General features: G+C 36.3%; 2 protein-coding genes across 4 annotated transcripts; both read right to left on the bottom strand.

Moving 5' to 3' along the window:
* Positions 1–104: 104 nt before the first annotated feature.
* On the bottom strand, positions 105–3619 carry smim45 (small integral membrane protein 45). The gene is made up of 2 exons (XM_068221657.2): positions 3484–3619; positions 105–3254 (listed from the first exon to the last, which is right to left on the bottom strand). Exon 2 carries the CDS (start codon positions 3244–3246, stop codon positions 3040–3042), a length of 207 nt encoding a protein of 68 aa, XP_068077758.1. The 5' UTR covers positions 3247–3254; positions 3484–3619; the 3' UTR covers positions 105–3039.
* A 2063-nt stretch (positions 3620–5682) lies between these two features.
* serhl (serine hydrolase like) lies at positions 5683–18172 on the bottom strand. Of its 3 annotated transcripts, NM_199615.2 has the most exons (13): positions 18080–18172; positions 17721–17809; positions 17460–17603; positions 17261–17374; positions 13506–13547; positions 12020–12039; positions 10810–10884; positions 10608–10717; positions 10163–10242; positions 9168–9202; positions 8449–8525; positions 6391–6472; positions 5684–6301 (listed from the first exon to the last, which is right to left on the bottom strand). In NM_199615.2, the coding sequence occupies exons 2-13, from the start codon at positions 17776–17778 to the stop codon at positions 6158–6160; spliced, it is 981 nt and encodes a 326-aa protein (NP_955909.2). In that variant the 5' UTR covers positions 17779–17809; positions 18080–18172; the 3' UTR covers positions 5684–6157. The 3 variants fall into 3 exon arrangements, with proteins under 3 accessions (XP_068079372.1, XP_073769214.1, NP_955909.2); XM_068223271.2 differs by lacking the exons at positions 17261–17374; positions 17460–17603; positions 17721–17809; positions 18080–18172 and adding an exon at positions 15381–15675 and having other exon boundaries at positions 5683–6301; XM_073913113.1 differs by lacking the exons at positions 17261–17374; positions 17460–17603; positions 17721–17809; positions 18080–18172 and adding an exon at positions 15129–15675 and having other exon boundaries at positions 5683–6301.
* Between the last annotated feature and the right edge of the window lie 646 nt (positions 18173–18818).

Raw genomic sequence — 18818 nt, forward strand, 5'->3', positions numbered from 1 at the left:
AATGGCAGAATTTGTGAAACTCCCAAATCAAGCAGAGAAGAAAACATTTCTGCAGCAGTTTGTGTTTAATATATTTTCATTGAAAGAAAACAACACGCTACATGTGATGGTGCAATTATCCACTTTATTTTGAATGGAGTTATGATGCATGATCGTCTAAACCATGGTTTTTGTCCCACATTTTTAAAAAGAAATGTATCACTATTGGCATTTGTGTAAATCTAGACATCTCAGACCAAAAATGAATGTAACTGACACAAAACTATCGACACGCAAATACACATATAGGTCTCACATAAGAACATAACCCCATGAGTAAGACTATTGTGAGCTATTTTTGTTCTTTAGTTTATTAAAGACATTGCAAAGTCAAAACATCTAAATCACACATCCAAATTTGAATTGCTATTTATAAAATGCACATACTTTTGAAATATGGCAGACTTTTATATCAGCATTCGGTAAATCAGCATTGGTAAGCATTTCCAATATGGTTTACTCTCAAATTCACAGTATGTGCATCCCGAAACATTGCTTTTCCAGGTTTTTCAGGCATGTTCTAAAATGCGAGCCTGAACATGACCATCATGACCTGGAAATGTTTCCTCTTGTTGGTTCATTGGATGTAATGTGTTTTCAACACAATACCTCCTTCACACAAATGTCACAGTTGTTCCTCCAGTTTGGCCAAATGTCACCAAAATTTACTCCGACGTTGACTTGAGTGGGACGTTATGTGGGAAATGACAGTGTATAGCTGTTTTATGCCATGCTATGATTTGAATAAAACAGAAATAATGGTTAAATAATTGCTACTATTCATAACAACATTAATATGAATCATTGGAGATGCACTGGGATTTCTGAACACATTTAGCCAATCTGCCAAACATAAAAGCTGATTTGTGCACACAGCATTGTTACTCTAAGTTACAACATGTAGCATTCAACAACTTTCCAGATATCTTGAGGGAAGAGTTAATGACCATATGCATGGATGACCTTTTTTTACAATCTTTTGATCTGTTATTGTGAAGTAAGCTTGCATAATTGACATTTAAATGAAAAGGAGTTAATGGATAACAATACAGAGAGCTGCAGATTCCATTTCTGCACTGATACCAGCAAAACTGTAACTGTACTGTGTGGGTTTGTGAAAGAATAAGGATCTCCTGTAATAGCTCCATAATATGGAAGCAACATAGCAATTTTAAATGGCAAAGTTCCAATTCCATCTGGCTGTGCCATTTCAGAAATTATACAGTTTGAGAATTAGGTCAGTATGCTTTTTTTTGTGGCTGTTTTGAACACATTTAACTATTCATGAGCATTTACACTATTACACTATAGAGACAAATGCTTGTTTGAAGTGGACAAGCTTTACATCTGAATATAATGTCATCCATATATGACAAAATACACATAAATCCTTCTTAATAGCAGATGTAAAAAGGGCTACACATTTATCCAAATTCTATGACCAAATTGAAATGATCTGGTTTTGGATAAATAATTTTCTTTATAATTTTGGTTTCAGCATACATGCATAAATAAATAAATAAATAAATAAATAAATAAATAAATAAATCAATGAATGAAAAAAATCAGGGCATCACTATTATATTAATATAATACTTTACAATATTATATTCAGTATATTCAACTGAAATGGAATGTTCAGAAGGGGGTGCAATTTTATTTTATTTTTATATCCTCTCATCTTTGGGCCTGGGACAAGCTAACGCCAAACAACTAGCACCAGCGAAACCAACCCAGGCTAATTGCGGATAGGTACCCAAGTACGTACCCAATTCTACATTTCTGGGGACAACAAAGCATGTGACCGAAGACCTTTGCAAAAACTGTCTGCTTGCAGTATTTGCAAATCCACCAGAGGTCGCTGTGTACACTTTTTATTGATCTAAAATTTCTCTCGAGCATTCTCTTCTCGGATAAACCCACCAGAGGGTGCAATATACACTTCAGCCGACCAGGCCAGCTTACTGTCAATTGACTGACTGACCAACCAAACGACCCACCCACCCCCAACCGATAGTGTTTTAAAAACAATCTAGGAAACGAAAAGGTGTTGCGGTCATGTAATTTAACCACATTTTCAGCCTGTTGTTTATTTATTTATTTTTTGCTTTTGTTTTACCTGGTTTCTGGAACCGATCTTCACCCGACTCAAACCCCGTCATCACAGTCAACTCCACTTCGCTTCTGAAGGCTGCCAATTTATGCACCAAACTACTGGGCAAACAGTCAGCAGGTATAGCGCAAAAAGGAAAAAAACGGCAAAGGCATCAAACCTCTCCATAGCGTTCACTTTAAAGCCAGACGTACCTTCGGCTACATAACTCAAGCTCTCCAGAAATGTAGACAGGGGTATCTATCCACAATGAGCCTGTGTTGAACGAAACTCAACTGTGTTGTCGCTTCATGTTGGATCGCGTCTGGACCAAAAAGCTGTGCATGAACACATCAAACGGACTAAAGTAGACTGATACAAGAGCACACACACTATATGCATCTCCAACACTCGCAGCAAACTAACAGTTGGAGGGGCGTGGCTAAGCATATTAAGCCATCAAACTGATGTCATCAGACTGCCGTTCCAGAGCAGAAGCAAATGAACAGATTTTGATTAAAGATTACCGATTTTTTTTCCAGTGCTCGAAAATAATTGTTCACCTTAAGACTAAAAATGTGTGCTAGCAAAATCAACATTGTGCTTACTTATTTAATGCAGACTTAAAATATATCAATATGACTAATCTGTAGTCACTTTTTGAGTTTTTAAGCTCCTATTTGAAAACCACTGCAATGTGGTTAGCCTTGAAACAGTCGGAAGATACCGCTAACCTTTTTTACAACTTTAAATGCAAACAGTAATCATAAAAATATAATCGAGTTTTTAACAGTATTAAACCATTTTCCCATTGGAGGTCATTGTTTATAAATTAAAAACAATGAAAAGACAATGAATGGTTTCTGACAAAGTGGCATGGTCTGGCACAAATGTCCACAAGGGTGTCATCATAACAGAGCGTTGCTGTCGTCATCTCTGCCGTGTGCTTGCCTTATAGGAGCCAACGGCTGGTGCCTCAGTGACTTGTTGCTCCATTTGTGGGCGTCCTGTAGACCCGGCTCCAGAAAATACAGACATGCTCCAAATCCAGCCAAGACCAGGACAGAGATCAGCAGATAGACAGGCACGAACCAGTCCAGAAACATCCAGGGCATTGTGTCCTCTAAAAAAGTACAGCATAAAAGACAGCAGAACAGTTTTCTGAATATAGTGAGGACGAAGCAATGCACTGCAGCAAATGAAACATTGCATGAGTCATGTCGAAATGTGTCACACATTCTTAACAATACAGAAGGTTTTCCCACAATATTCCTAATTTAGTACTTTAAGTATAGAGTAAATGTATGAAACAGCTCTGCACATGCACACATGGATCATGTCTCTCCACATACCTGCAGTCTGTCTTTGATCCCCTGTGATCTGGCACTGCAGTTTAGGGTTTAGTCAAACCCAAGCCGAGTAGAAAGAATGGTCTCTTGTTAATGATGAATAGTGAAGTTAATGATGTAGCCCGACCAACAAATGTGCGTTTTGGTCTTGTTGTATGCGATGGAATGAGGGCTTTTTTTCGCACCCTTGCTCCTCGGTTCTCCTTGTCAAAGCTATGTTGGGAGGGGAGGGGGGGTAACCATGGAGATGCCTGTGACGAGGAGAGCCGAACTTACATAATTTTTTTTTTTAGTAACCCTTTTTTTTCATTCCTGCTCCTGCATTCCTGGTCATTTCAAAGCATAACAGCAGGACACTCAGCAAAAAACATATCTACATACATAAATACAGCTACAAAAAAATTAGGAAATCACTTAAAAAAATAAAAGGGTTTCTCTATTAATTAAATTTTTTGTTTCATTCTGTGAACTGATTTTCTCCAAATCTGCAATTTAAAGGTTGTCGTGTAGAGCATTACTTGCATTTACATTTAGCAGGCACTGTTGTCTAAAGCGACTTACAATTAAGGAGGCATTCGGCGATTCAACAAGAAGAGGCAATACACACAAGTGATAGTTATACACAGTAAATTGTTTGAAACTGGAGCACCTGGAGGAAACCCACGCGAACACAGGGAGAACTTGCAAACTTCATGCGAACTCGCTTAGCTGGGACTCGAACATGCAACTTTCTTGCTGTGAGGTGATAGTGTTAACCACTGAGCCACCGTGCCACCAAAATAATGTATCGAACAAATATAAATTATATAAACATGAACACTCACCGGCCACTTTATTAGATACACCTTACTAGTACTGGGTTGGACCCTCTTTTGCCTTCAGAACTGCCTTAATCCTTCATGGCATAGATTCAGGAAACATCTGGAAATATTCCTCAGAGATATTGGTTCATATTGACATGATAGCATCACACGGTTGCTGCAGATTCTGCTGCACATCCATGATGCGAATCTCCCGTTCCACGACTGGTTATTTGAGTTACTGTTGCTTTTCTATTGGCTGGAACCAGTCTGACTATTCTCCTCTGACCTCTGGCATCAACAAGGCATTTGCGCCCACAGAACTGCCGCTCACTGGATATTTTCTCTTTTTCAAACCATTCTCTGTAAACCCTAGAGATGGTTGTGTGTGAAAATCCTAGTAGATCAGTAGTTTCTGAAATACTCAGACAAGCCTGTCTGATACCAACAACTATGCCACATTCAAAGTCACTTAAATCACCTTTCTTCCCCATTCAGATGCTCAGTTTGAACTGCAGCAGATCGTCTTGACCATGTCTACATGCCTAAATGCATCAAATTGCTGCCATGTGATTGGCTGGTGAGAAATTTGCGTTATCAAGCAGTTAGACAGGTGTACCTAATAAAGTGGCCGGTGAGTGTATAGGATGTTAAGTCAAAAAGAACCAAAATACCTTGGTCATCAGCATTCTTTGAAAATAACTTATTTTCTATTCAAGACAAAGTACAGGTATAAAACAACATCAATTGTCATTTTCAGGTTGACTTTGCCTTGAGTATCTCCTTTTGTGGTCTGCATAATGAAGAAAATCAAGCAGGATATATTAATATGATAAATGATTGCAGAAGTAAATATTTGAGGAACTATCTCTTTAAGATAAATGACACTTTCCAGAATAATCTTCCCCATCCATGCACACGCACACACACAGGAGCTGCCGTCTTCCTCAGACTCTTACTAGCTCGAGGTGAGCAATGCTTGGCTGAATAAGCATAAAGCAGACGCACACATGAACAATCTCAACCTAACTGCACACATTTACACAGCTGTTGGTCTTCAAAGTACCCTGCTGTTGATAGTCTCAAATGTCAGGCAGAATTGAGCAGCACTGACCTACATATGAGCAGAAGGCAAACGCAAGATCTGCAGATTTCAGCAGAGCCTGAAGGAAATCAATCAAACACACACACACAATTTATCCAATTCCCCTACAACGCATGTCTTTGGACTGTGGAGGAAGCAGGAGCACTCAGAGGAAACCCACGCCAACAAGAGGAGAACATACAAGCTCCACACAGAAATGCCAACTGACACAGATAGGACTCGAACCAGCGACTTTCTTGCTGTGAGGTGACAGATCTAACCAATTTTTGTAACATAACAAAACAATAACAGCAAAAGTGAACAGACTGTTAATGTTTAATAACATTAATAGACATTCCACAAATTTCCTCTTGAATGTATTGCATACAGCTCGAGTAATCCATAAAAAATGACCTTTTTTTGAAGTTTATGAAGACGATGATTAATGTATGTCAGCAGCATTTAATTATTTTAAATATAAAGAGGCTACTTGAATCAAAGATATTAATGCTGACGTTTATAGAGAAGCCAAAATATTAATCTCAAAAGTTTCAAAACAATATATTCAGCGAGTTTAACTCCAATCACACCACAAAAAAAGCACCATGATGTCTTAAAACTGGAAGATGCAAGATAAGTGCAAAACATGGCATTTGTTCATAATAGCTATTATAAAAACCTTCTGTAATATGAGAAAATACATGTGAGGTTTGTTATAGATTTAAAAACAAATCTCAAAAAGCAGAGTTAAGAGTGTGAGTATTTAGTATATGTATGGATGTGTGTGTGTGTGTTATAATCTGGAAGTCTGATTGCCTGATTGGCTCTCGGTTTGGTCAGGACTTTGAGGCTGAAGGAAGTCAGTGATTACGGAGGACACAGCCTCTGGGTTGTTGAGGTGAACATGATGGTCGCCTTCCACTTCCACAAAGGTGGCCTGAGGAGAATTAAAGAGAGAGATATTGATGCAAATTACGATTCCTTACATCTTGCACACTTTTTGGTGTGTATGTAAGCGGATCTCACTTTTTGATCGGTCCAGCTCTTGCAGATCCTATCAGCATATCCATCAGGTAGAGTAAAGGTTTTAAACAGACCATCCTTTGCCCTGAAGACAAACACACACACACATATATATATATATATATATATATATATATATATATATATATATATATATATATATATATATATATATATATATATATATATATATACACAGAGATGAATATGTTAAAAATTTGCCCTACTGTGAATTTCTTTTCTTCTTTTTTAAATATTTCCCAAATGATGTTTAACAAAGCAAGGAATTTTTTACAGTATTTTTTACTAGAGCAGGGGTTCTTAACTGGTTTGGCCATGGGACCCACATTTTTACATGGTCATCAAGCTGCGACCCAAACTTTTTAGGAACTATAATACAGTATTAGAAATTATACTTAATTTGTATTTATTTGTTACTATAAACAAGTAGTTACAGATACATCATAAGAAATTCACCAAGACTTACAAATAAACTATGTAATATTTCTAAAATTTGATCCATTTTGTTAAATGACAGCAATGAAATAAAGTTAAAAAAAGACAAATACTGTTAATAATAAACTGTTAATAAAACATGTTTTCTGGTTTCTAAATGTTATTTTAATTTAGAAGGTTTCATGCTCTCTTTTGAGAGCACCTCACTACATAAGACAATGAGGCTTTAAGTCTTTTTTGTCCTCAATATACATATCCATACTTTCCATATTTGGGGTCGTACTTGGGCTTCGACATATTTGTTGCAATAATTAAATGAAATTTCACATGTCAAACGGTAGGGTTTTTGTGCATGCATTTCAAAATAAAAGTCTGGTATGAGCAAAATAAGTAAAAAAATTAACTTTTGTTGTTGTTTTTTTGACCACACACTCTAAAAAACTCCACGACCCACTGAAAAAGTTCCCGCGACCCGACCCACCAGTTGAGAAACACTGTCCTAGAGTATTTCATCTTTTGGAGAAAGTCTTCTTTGTTTTGTTTCAGCTAGAATAAAAGCAGTTTTTACTGTTTTAAAACCGTTTTAAGGTCAACATTAATAGCTAGTTTTGATGGGGAGCAATGCAGGGCTACACATTGGCTATTGTATTCATTCATTCATTTTCTTTTCAGCTTAGTCCCTGTATTAATCTGGGGTCGCCACAGCGGAATGAACCGCCAACTTGCTATTGTATTCAATTTGTGCAGAAATATAAATAGGTTTTAGCTGTGAAACGATGTTGCATTAATTTAATAGCGCTTATGTGTCACACTGTGCACTACCTTGAAAGAGAACTCTGAACACAACCTGCCACGAGAGATGCATTTGAATGTATGTTAATACCAGGTGGATGCAGGGCTTGTGAAAACGTGTGTGTCTGTGTCTGCATAATGATTTAGCTTGTGATGGCTCAATTGTCTTCATTCATATAGTGAAATACAAAAACACCCCATTAATGATGATGTTTTACTGGTCCAAACTAATTAAAACTGCATTCAGATTTGAACAGGGCATGTTTTTATTAGTATCTAATGATTGACACTGGTTTCCCAGGGGGATCTAGAGGTAGACAGCATCATTAACCTGATGCAAACACAATGGAAGTCAATGTAATGTCCTCACTAAAGACAAAAGAAAAAAATGTTTGGGTGTGAGTGTGTGTGTGTATGTGTTTTTGTGACATATCAGGACACAAAACTGTATAATGACATGTGTATGACACAGTTATTACAAAAAGGAGGTGGAATATGAGGACATTGGTGACTTCCTCATTTCTCAAATAGCTTATAAATCCCACAGGATGGGTTTAATCAGAGAGTAAAGCTGCACACATTCTCCTGTGATGGTTGGGTTTAGGGGTGGGGTGGGGGCAATACAATATACAGTTTGAACAGTATAAAATGAATGGAAACCTATGTTATGTACCCACTTTTCAAACAAACATGTGTGTGTGTGTGTGTGTGTGTGAGTGTGTGTGTGTGTGTGTGTGTGTGTGTGTGTGTGTGTGTGTGTGTGTGTGTGTGTGTGTGTGTGTGTGTGTGTGTGTGTGTGTGTTCTGAACTCACAGCAGCAGCATCACTTTGGCTTTTACTTGCGACAGCACATGGAGGCACTGGTCGATATTAATATATATAATGTTTTTCTGAAACAAAACCAAATATCACCATTTGACAAAGAAAAAGCATGACTTGAATATAAACAGGCAATTTGTAATAATGTGTTTACAAAGCATTTGTGTAGTAGAAAAAGAAAAAGAGTAAGTTGTATTATAATGTCAGTTTTGACAGAAAATCTGAGCTGAACATTCCCAGCAGGCAAAGGACATCAACATGACGTCATATTGATGTTGTACCCCAATGTCATGGGGCTGTTGCATTTTGTTTGCAAATGAAAACCTGACGTCAGTCCAACGTCCAACCTAAAATCAACCAAATATCAACATCTAATGACGTTAGTTTGATGTTGTGTGGACGTTACCACTATGACGTCAGTCAGATGTTGGATTTGGTCACTTTCCAACACAACCTAAAATCAACCAAATATCAACATCATTTGATGTCGTTATTTTACGTCAAAATAAGGTTGTTTTTAGACGCTGAATTTTTAGACGCTGTTTTTTAGACATTGAATTTTGGTCACCTGACATCACGACCTAAATCTAATCAAATACTAACTTCTTATGATGTTGTGTGCCTGCTGGTTAGAATGAAATCTGAATCTTGTTATGAGGAATAAACAAACAACTTATATGTAATAAATGAGTAAACAAATAAAAACGGCTCACCAGGTTGATTCTGAAGTCTCTGGTGAATACAAATCCTTGAAGAGAAAGGAAATATTTTAGAGAGTTTGGTATATTAAATTCAAGATGTTTTGTCAAAGTGCATGCTGTGAGAAAGTCTAAAGTAGCGTGCCAAATGGCACACTATGCACTTGTACACTAAACCATGTAATATACAAGTTTACTGTCATGCCAAAACAGTTTTATAACATTTTATTTACTTATTTGACATGGACTTCACAATTACACTGGACAACCAAATGCATTTGTTTAAGTGTTTTAGCAAACTTGCTAATTCTTAAAACCTGTCCACAGGAGGCTTAAAAAATTTGCAAAATGCAAATATAATAAATGCATATACACAACATTACAATTCTTTACAGAAAAAAGGCAAAAGCAAAGGCAACATGATCCAACCAACTAACAGTAGACTATTTGTTTTAACCACTTTTTAAGAGCACTACTAAAAATATTTAGATTACTTTCTGATTTTAATCTAACTGGTAAATCATTCCACTGTTTGGCTCCCTTTACAGAGAAGACAGACTGACCAAAGGAGGTCTTACACTTTGGCACTAGACAGTCAACATTAGCAGTTGCTCATGTAACTCTGTGAGAGGTTTGATGCCTACTGATTAGATCAGAAAACAGGGTTGGTACATTATTATTTAAACATTTAAAAACCAATTTAAGATAATTAAATTTAATAACCAAAACAAAAAAGGTTATGTTAACATAAAACATCACAGTAATGCCATCATTTTTTTACTATTACAGAAATTTTTAACATTCCCAGACGACATTTAATGGTTGCCAAATTAGTTGAATAAATCCAAATAGTACCCGAGTATAACCACATTGACCATTGGGAGGTGGAATAATCACAAGTAAATTACACTACTTACACTATTTATGGTACAAGACGGTGTAGAACAGTACATAAGTACATGATTCAGGATGCACCTTGTGTCTAAAGAGTTAGTTAGTTTAATGTTTACCTCCATCAACCTCTCGAACTGCTCGCTCTAACAGAATATCCGCAGACTGATCGGAAAGATATGGGTTTGCAACCTTCAACCTGGAAAAAAAAGTGTAATTTAAGTATTATAAACATAATAATCATAATAATAATAATACGAATAAGAATAATCAATTAATTAAATATTAATACATCAGCAATTCGGTTTTTTAAAAATACTAAAGAAATTTTGCTTTCCAAAAAAATATTCATTTTCAACGCTGATTTAAAAAACTTTGTGATTTAGGAAAATCCTGCATCACTGTACAGTAACAGTTGCTCAAGGTTTATCTATCAAAAAGTAAAATAGTTATTATCACTTCACATTACTTCACAATATTACTGTTTGCTATATTTTCCTGAGTAGAAAACAGATGAAAATCTAATCTGCTTTACATGCTTGTCAGTAAACAGGTATTCTTTACCTTTCTTTGGCTTTCTCATACGTGTAGACCCTCTCCTTCCTTTCATTGGCCATGTTGTCATACTGGATTTGATCATTTATCCCCTTCCTCATGTTTGTAAACATGTCAGTCTAGGGAAGGACATAAAATCCCGAGTTGTATGTACAGTATGTTGAATAACATGTTCCTCTATGATTTACAGACATGCTTCGTTTATTCTCACCACTTCTGTTGGAAGGAATCCGTAAGTATCAAGGAGGACAACAGATTCGACCATCTCTGGGTACAAGGCGCTAAACTGGAAAACCAAAGGAAACTAAGATTACAAACTACTACATTTACACGTCATGATTTTGCCAAGTACGATGCGATCCTGAATCAACATCTATGTTGATCCTGGAACATCATTTGGTTTGAAAATGTATCTATTCCCTACCACTAAACCTAACCATGACTGTAAATTTTTCCCAAAATTAGTGGGGAGTAATAGATGTATAACTATCATATAGAAGTGCATAAACCTAACCGTAAGCCTAAACTTAACATAAAATGTAAAGTTTTTCCCTTAATTCTGATTTCTGATTGGAATGTTCCAGAATCAAAGCAAGGCAAGGCAAGGCCGGTTTATTTATATAGCACATTTGATTCACAATACTAATTCAAAGTGCTTTACATAAACAGGAATAAAAAAACAAGTATAAGAAAATAAAACAACAAAAATAAAAAAAAGAGTAAAAACAGATTCAAAAGTTTTAAAAATGTTTTAAAAGAATGAAAAAAAGAAAAGAAAGACATAATAGTGCGATCTGCCGTATGTAGCAGTGTTCATTCAGTAAAGGCACAGCTAAACATGTGTTTTTAGTCTGGATCTGAATGTTCCTAATGTTGGAGCACATCTGATCATTTCTGGAAGCTGATTCCTAGGCCATTTGGTGATTTATAGACAAGTAATAACACTTTAAAATCCATTCTGAATGTAACTGGGAGCCAGTGTAAAGATCTGAGGACAGGTGTGATGTGCTCTGATTTTTTTGGTTCTGGTCAGTATCCTGGCAGCAGCGTTCTGGATGAGCTGCAACTGTTTGACTGTCTTTTTGGGAAGGCCAGTGAGAAGGCAAGTCCACATAGATGTTTATCCAGGAACATGTCCTACTTGGTGAAATCATGTTGTCGTAGAACATTTACACATCACTGTGAGTGTACTAAAACAGTAGATCTCAACTGTTACAAAACCCAAATATCAATTTGTTCTGTGCATTTAAACTATAAAATACATTTAAAAAGACGTTTTTGTTTATTTTAAGCATCTTTTAGTACTGATTTATGATGTCCCAAAGCCTAATGTCAAATCTGGGTCATAAACCACATTTGCAAAAAGCAAAAGCAGTGAGAAAAATTAGCAAAAATGGAACAGAATCATAATGAACACTCACCATTCCTGCCACATTTCCACCTGTAAAGAAAAAAGCAAATTATAGTAAATGATCAAGTATATAATCCAGTTCAAAACGCTGTGTTTCCACACATTCAGATTATTGTAACGTATTTAAAAAAACTTTAATGCTTTTTTGCTATAATTATAAATATTTTTAAAAAATGTACGTACAAAATTAAATAAAACATTTACTTTAAATAAAACTCAGTAATTGTGTTTATTTTCTTTTATTTTGATTTTATACATAAGTTTGTGTACATTTTTACAATAAATATGTACACAAATACTAATAGAGAATATATGTTCACGGCACATTGCATCGTTTAAAACGAATAAATCACATTTTAACATGCAGATTTGAGATGATTTAAATTAATCTGTAACACTTCAGTTAAGGTAACAACTCATGATAATAATTCAATTCATGTTTATTTATATAGCGCTTTTTACAATGTAGATTGTGTCAAAGCAGCGTAACATAGTTCTAGTAAAGTCCAGATTTCAGAGTTTAGGTTCAGTTTAGCTCAGTTCAGTGAGGTTTAAATTTCACATCTACACTACTGATCCAAGCAAGCCAGTGGCAACAGTGGTGAGGAAAAAACTTCACCATTTGACGAAGTGAAGGAGAAAAAAACCTAGAGAGAACCAGACTCTGTTGGGCACGATCATTATTCTTCTGGCCAAACTAAATGTATTATATTAGGGACAAATAAAGTCTTAACTAACTAACTAACTAACTGAATTAACAAAAGCACACTACTAGCTTAACACTACTAATTAGCTGTTTATTAATAGGTATTAAGGTTGAAGTTGGGTTTAGGTTTTGGGGATTAGGGTAAGATCATATATTAGAACTACAAATAAACAGTTAATATCTTAATAATAGGCAGGTAGTAAGACAGTTGTTAGCTTAATTGTCAATTGTGACCTAAACGAAAGTGTTACCAATTTATTTTCCCTCTTAGAGTAGAGGAAAAGCTCCACCTAAAATAAGCTACTTTTAAAACCTTTAATGATGTTATGCTACACCTCAAAATAGTCCCCAGCACCATTTGCTGATGGTCTGTAAGGAAAATGAGCCTATTTTTAAAAATTCCTTCATAGTTTATCCAGCCCTGACCTTTAAAATTAAATAAAATAGTTTATTGTAAAATAGCAAACTATTCAAAACACAAAAATAATGATTAAAAAATTCACTAAAGCTCAAATACAGTGAACTAATATTCCAGGTACTCGGTGATCATTAACTGGCATGCAAAATGATGACATTAAAACCACCAGGGATGCTATAAATAGTGATACCAAGATAGGCTTGTGACATTAATGGCACAGTGTCCTTCTGATGCTCTCTTATGAGCCGGCTACACAGCAGTACAGGAACCATAAGTTAATTCATACACAGTTTACCCAGATCTTCTGACCTTTCACACACTTAACAGAACTTTGACCTGGTTCAGGGAATGAAGATAGTGAAGCTGACTTACCCATACTGTGTCCAATTATAGAGAATCGCTTCCACTGAAGAGCTGGGAACAAATGGAAAACACAAATATTTGACAGATTTAAGTTTTTGTTGTGGTTTTGCATCGTTTTTCAGTATAAAATACTAATTCTGCATTAAATATTAAGGATTTCTAAATATGAGATTATTTTGTCCTACTTCATTCCCGTTTGTTAACTTGTAAAAAAATATTTAAAGTACCTGTGAGATCAAAAGTTTTGTTGTTTTGGTGTTAGTAACAATACGCTAGTTTTAAGATGATCTATAATCTAGTGCAGTGTTTCTCAACCACGTTCCTGGAGGACCACCAGTTCTGCATATTTTCCATATCTCCTTAACTAAATACACCAGATTCAGATCTGCAGCTCATTAGCAGAGACTGGAAGAACTGTAATGGGTGTGAAAAAGCAAGGAGACATCCTAAACATGCAGTGCTGGTGGTCCTCCAGGAACATGGTTGAGAAACACTGATCTAGTGTGCTCAAAACAGTAATAAAAATCACATTTTGAAGATAATAACGATCAAATTTGTAACAATAATATGACCAAATAATTTTTTTTTTAACTTCAGTTTCTAATAAAATCTTCTGAACAATCAAATGCTCGCTTATAGTTGATATGTCCCGCCTCCTTCAAGATGTTAATGCTGAAATCGGTCATATATTCACACCAAAGTGTGTTCAAACCAACAGATCATACGCACAGCAGCACAGACCGCAAAACATATCGAACACATCAAAAATCACATCTGAACACATCTATTTGTGGAGAAGCGTAAAGAGGAGACTCAGTATTACTATTATAGACTGTGGCTGTCATGAGTCTGATGAGCTTGTGCTCAGCATATCTGATTTTATCACAGTTGTGATATAAACTAAAAGATATTGACTGTTTTTTAAAAAGTGACGGACCACTCTGTGTCCCGCTCTGTCTTACACGTCTGTTGCCTTTAAAGGAACACTTCTCTAGAGTAAAAGAGTTGAATTTGACCCTTTTTAATCCATCTTGGGGCAACACGGGGGGTCAGGGGTTATTACTGTTGCCTCACAACAAGAAGGTCGCTTGTTCGAGCCCCGGCTGGGTCAGTTGGCATTTCTGTGTGGAGTTTGCATGTTCTCCCCAAGTTGGCATGGGTTTCCTAAGAGTGCTCCAATTTCCCCCACAGTCCAAAGGCATGTGGTATAGGTGAATTGAATAAGCTAAATTGGCTGTAGTCTATGTGTGTGAATTCAAGAGTGTATGGATCTTTCCCAGTGTTTAGGGTAAGACTGGAAGGGCATCCGCTGCATAAACCATATGCCGGAATAGTTGGCAGTTCATTCCTCTGTGGCGACCTCTGATAAATAATGGGACTTAGTCAAAGGAAAATGAATGAATCCATTTTGATTATTATGCCAGAATGAAATTTAGTTCCTTATCGACCTAGAAAATAGCAACTTTCTTTCTGACAGTACACGATTTAACTACAGAAGAGTCAAACTTTAATAGGAAAATTATCTAAACTCTTTTTTTTTATTGAGCGAGATGCTAATGGTCTAACTCAATTCAATGATTTATGCTAAGCTAAGCCAAACCTGCCAACATTTGTCTCTGAGGGCCTACTCACACTATGCCATCCGTACCGTGCCCAGGCCCGTTTCCCGGATCGTTTGAGAAGTGTGAGTGCGCTGAATCGGGCTCAAGCACGGTTCACTTGGCCGGCCCTGGCCCGGTTGGAAGAGGTGTGCCTGAGCGCGGTACACTTGGGCTTTGGCGCGGTACGCTTGTGTGTGAGCGCGAAACGCGCCAAAGCCCGAAACCGAAAGCGAGACGTGACTTTTAAGGGACTGTTTGATATGGATCTATTAATCATTCTTACTGTTCAATGAACGCAAACTGCCGTAGTTTATTAAAGACGCAAACTCCTTACAGCACGCCAGCTGCGCGCCTTCAGCAGATCTCCTCATTCCTGCAGCACGAGAGCTTTGATTGTTTACGAGCGCCAAAAGTGGCGGATCTGTTCGGTAAAATATCTGACTGTGTCCCCGCATCCCTAAGGACTGTTTGGCGAAATATTTGACTGCATGTCACTGCATAACAAACGACTGAAAGGATATAACTAGAGAAATCTCCACTGTGCTGCTAAATGAGAGCGTATGGCAAGCCGTTTTAACATTTAAACCTTGTTCTGACTATCCATAAATATATTTAGAGATATAATTATATATTTTGACAAGTCATTATTATAATTCGACTTGTCAGAATGACAATTAGAGATATCTGCAATTACAATTGTACTAGTACGAAATCAGAGTGGAGATATCTGCAAATATATTATGACTAGTCATATTCCTCCATTGACTTCCATTGAAAAATATTTGCAGATATCTCTGAGTTTTGACTCGTCAAAAATCCAATTCAAGATATCTACAACTGTAATTCGACTATTAGTAAATTAATTAGAGATATCTTCAAATATATTTGTAAATATCTCTAAATATTACGAATTAAAGACATCTGTATGACTAGTAAAACTCAGTTAGAGATATCTCTAATTACAATTGTGACGAGTCAAAACTCATTTAGAGATATCTGCAAATATTTTTCAATGCAAGTCAATGGAGGAATATGACTAGTCATAATATATTTGCATATATCTCCAATCTGATTTCGTACTAGTACATTTGCAATTGTAGATATCTCTAATTGTTATTCTGACAAGTGGAATTATAATTATGACTAGTCAAAATATAATTAGAGATATCTCTAAATATATTTATGGAGTCAGAACAAAGATTTAAATGCTAAAAAGGCTTGCCATAGAGAGCGCTTCTGAACAGCGCAGCAGCGATGACGTAAGCGTGCCGTGGCCCGGTATGGTGTGAGCGCGGGCCGTCGGGGGAGACGGGAGGGGGGACAAGCGTGCTTTGGCCCGGTTCGAGGCAACTGTACCTAGTGTGAGTACGGCCTGAAATTCCGGGAGAACGGTGGGGGGTGTAGCGGTGGTGTTTGTTTGTCTGAACAACACAGTTGAGGACCGGGTTAGCAATGTACTGTGGTGTTAGTAACTGAACTGTGGACTGTTTTTCGGGCAGCCGCTGCGATCAGATACTATATGAAGAGTTCAGATGCAAAAACCTTGAAGTGCCGTCAGAAATTTCCATCAAAAATGAACATTTTTCTAAGCCTCCTTTGTTTATGTTGAGATATTTCACTTTATAGACCAAAAAAAAGGACTTATTCTTTGCCATAGAAGTGCTGTTACTACATACACACAGGAGCCTGATAAAAATTTCAGACAGCATTTAGAGGTTTTTGCATCGAAACTCTTTATATGTTATCAAAGTTGGTGCCCTGGGGCGTTACAGACTCTACCAAAAAGCTGAGGACCAGGGGCAGGGTGAAATTACGGGAGTTTTCCAGGATAAATTAAAAAACGGGAGATGGGTCTGAAATATGGGAGACTCCGGGAAAAACAGCAGTGTTGGCAGGTATGAGCTAAGCTAAAAGTGTTTCAGCCAGACCCGGAGATTGGTCAAATAGATTAAAAACATTAAAACTCAACTGTTTTACTCTCAAAACTTGCCCATTTACAAAAAAAGGAGTGTTCCTTTATGACCATTTTTTTATGAAAATGAGCCTATTGTGGGGTTGATTTAAGGATTTTAAAATATTTAGATTTCAAAAGAAGGCAATGCTACTTAATTGGGGACTTAAGTCTCTTAGTTGATTAGAAACAAAAACAGAGTTTCTTCAAACCTTCAACAACTCGTCGAACATCGGCCACATAAAAAGGGAAGGCGTAAAAGCATCCATCAGGCCTATGAGATGAGAGACCATGACCTGGAAAATCAATGGCTACAAATCTCCAGTCTGGGAGAGATGCAGAGAAATACAGAGAGAATGAGAAGCATTTTCACTAAGGATCATCATAATTCTCTGGAATCAAATACTGTACCATTAGGAAGCAAAGGAACCAGGGTATTGAACGTCCCGCTGTTGTCAGCCCAACCGTGCAAACAAAGCACAGGACGACCATGAGAAGGACCCCAAACTTGACCTCTCAGCTCTCCCCATGGGACGGGCATTCGGAATTCAGACGCTGTGTCAATATATAAGCATTCACATCAGTGACTACATGCCTCCTAAATATATTAAAAACAATAGTTTTGAAGCATTTGTGATAAATTAATAATACTAATCATATCATGTCTCTTACCTGCTCTTCTCATTGTGGTTGTGGTAAAGTGTCTTAGGCTCATAAAGGCAGGAAGCATTCTCACACTTATGAATTGCAGTTTAAACCCCCTTTCAAATCAAAGAAAATGGAAAATTATACCTTCTCAAAGTTTGAAAGGTAACCTTGTTTACACCTTATTCATTTGACATGACAATTCACGTGACATGACAATTCATTTTTGACAGATTCTTCACAGATGCAAAGCAGATGTGCAATAAATAACACAAATTCCGATACCGTTAAACTCATAAAGTGTTTTAGAATATTTATGTAAAATAGAAGTATTCAACAACACTTTAATGGCATAGTTCTGTTCACAAAATGAATTAAAAACTTACGTCGAGGGATACAAATCGCCTGCTCTTGAAGTTCACCATATAGTGTGAGCTAAACGTATCCTGACAGAGCAATTTTTCATAATACAAGTTGTTGCCGGTGAACAATGAATGCTCTATAAATATACAATTTTAAAATATTTCTGAAAATAGTTGACACATTGCAGTTAAGATTTCATTTGTTAACATTAGGTATATACGTTGCTGTATTTTTAACAACAATAACAACAACAACAACAAAACTATTAAAATTAACACTTGTATCTGTTTAGGGGCGGACTTAGTAATTTTGGTGCCCTAAGGAATTTCAACCCATGGGGCCCAAAAGTTTGCACTTTAATTTATTCTTAATTGATTTATTTAGCTTTTTTTCTCATATCACTCTTATATCTTCGTTTCTATTTTTAGTTTTAATGCAAAATAATAATAACACCATGTAAAGCATCTTGCAAAATTGAAAATGATTTGGTTTCTTATAATAAATTCACAACTAACATAACATTAACTATTTTTTATAGTTTTAAGTACGTTTTAATAGTTTTTTATGAAATGTTTTTAAAAAAAAAATTAATTACGCTTTTTAAAACTAAATCTTTACCTAATCTGACTGCTGGACTGCTCCACATTTAGGCAGAAGTAATAAAATTAAGCTTTTATTTTTTAGATCCTTGTCATACAAAATATGATGTTATATATAATTTAAAGGTATAATTTATACTTCCAGATATTTATTTGGGGGCCC

This window comes from Danio rerio, chromosome 1 (genome assembly GCF_049306965.1).
Source record: "Danio rerio strain Tuebingen ecotype United States chromosome 1, GRCz12tu, whole genome shotgun sequence".
Taxonomy (NCBI): domain Eukaryota; kingdom Metazoa; phylum Chordata; class Actinopteri; order Cypriniformes; family Danionidae; genus Danio; species Danio rerio.

What these genes read in the sequence shown, in the direction of transcription:
- smim45 (XM_068221657.2), bottom strand. Translation starts at nt 3,246, where the DNA reads ATGCCCTGGATGTTTCTGGACTGGTTCGTGCCTGTCTATCTGCTGATC.
- serhl (NM_199615.2), bottom strand. Translation starts at nt 17,778, where the DNA reads ATGCTTCCTGCCTTTATGAGCCTAAGACACTTTACCACAACCACAATG. An exon ending in AACCACAATGAGAAGAGCAG is followed by an intron (nt 17,604 to 17,720) that starts GTAAGAGACATG and finishes ATATTGACACAG; the next exon opens with CGTCTGAATTCCGAATGCCC. An exon ending in AGAGCTGGACCGATCAAAAA is followed by an intron (nt 6,302 to 6,390) that starts GTGAGATCCGCT and finishes AATTCTCCTCAG; the next exon opens with GCCACCTTTGTGGAAGTGGA.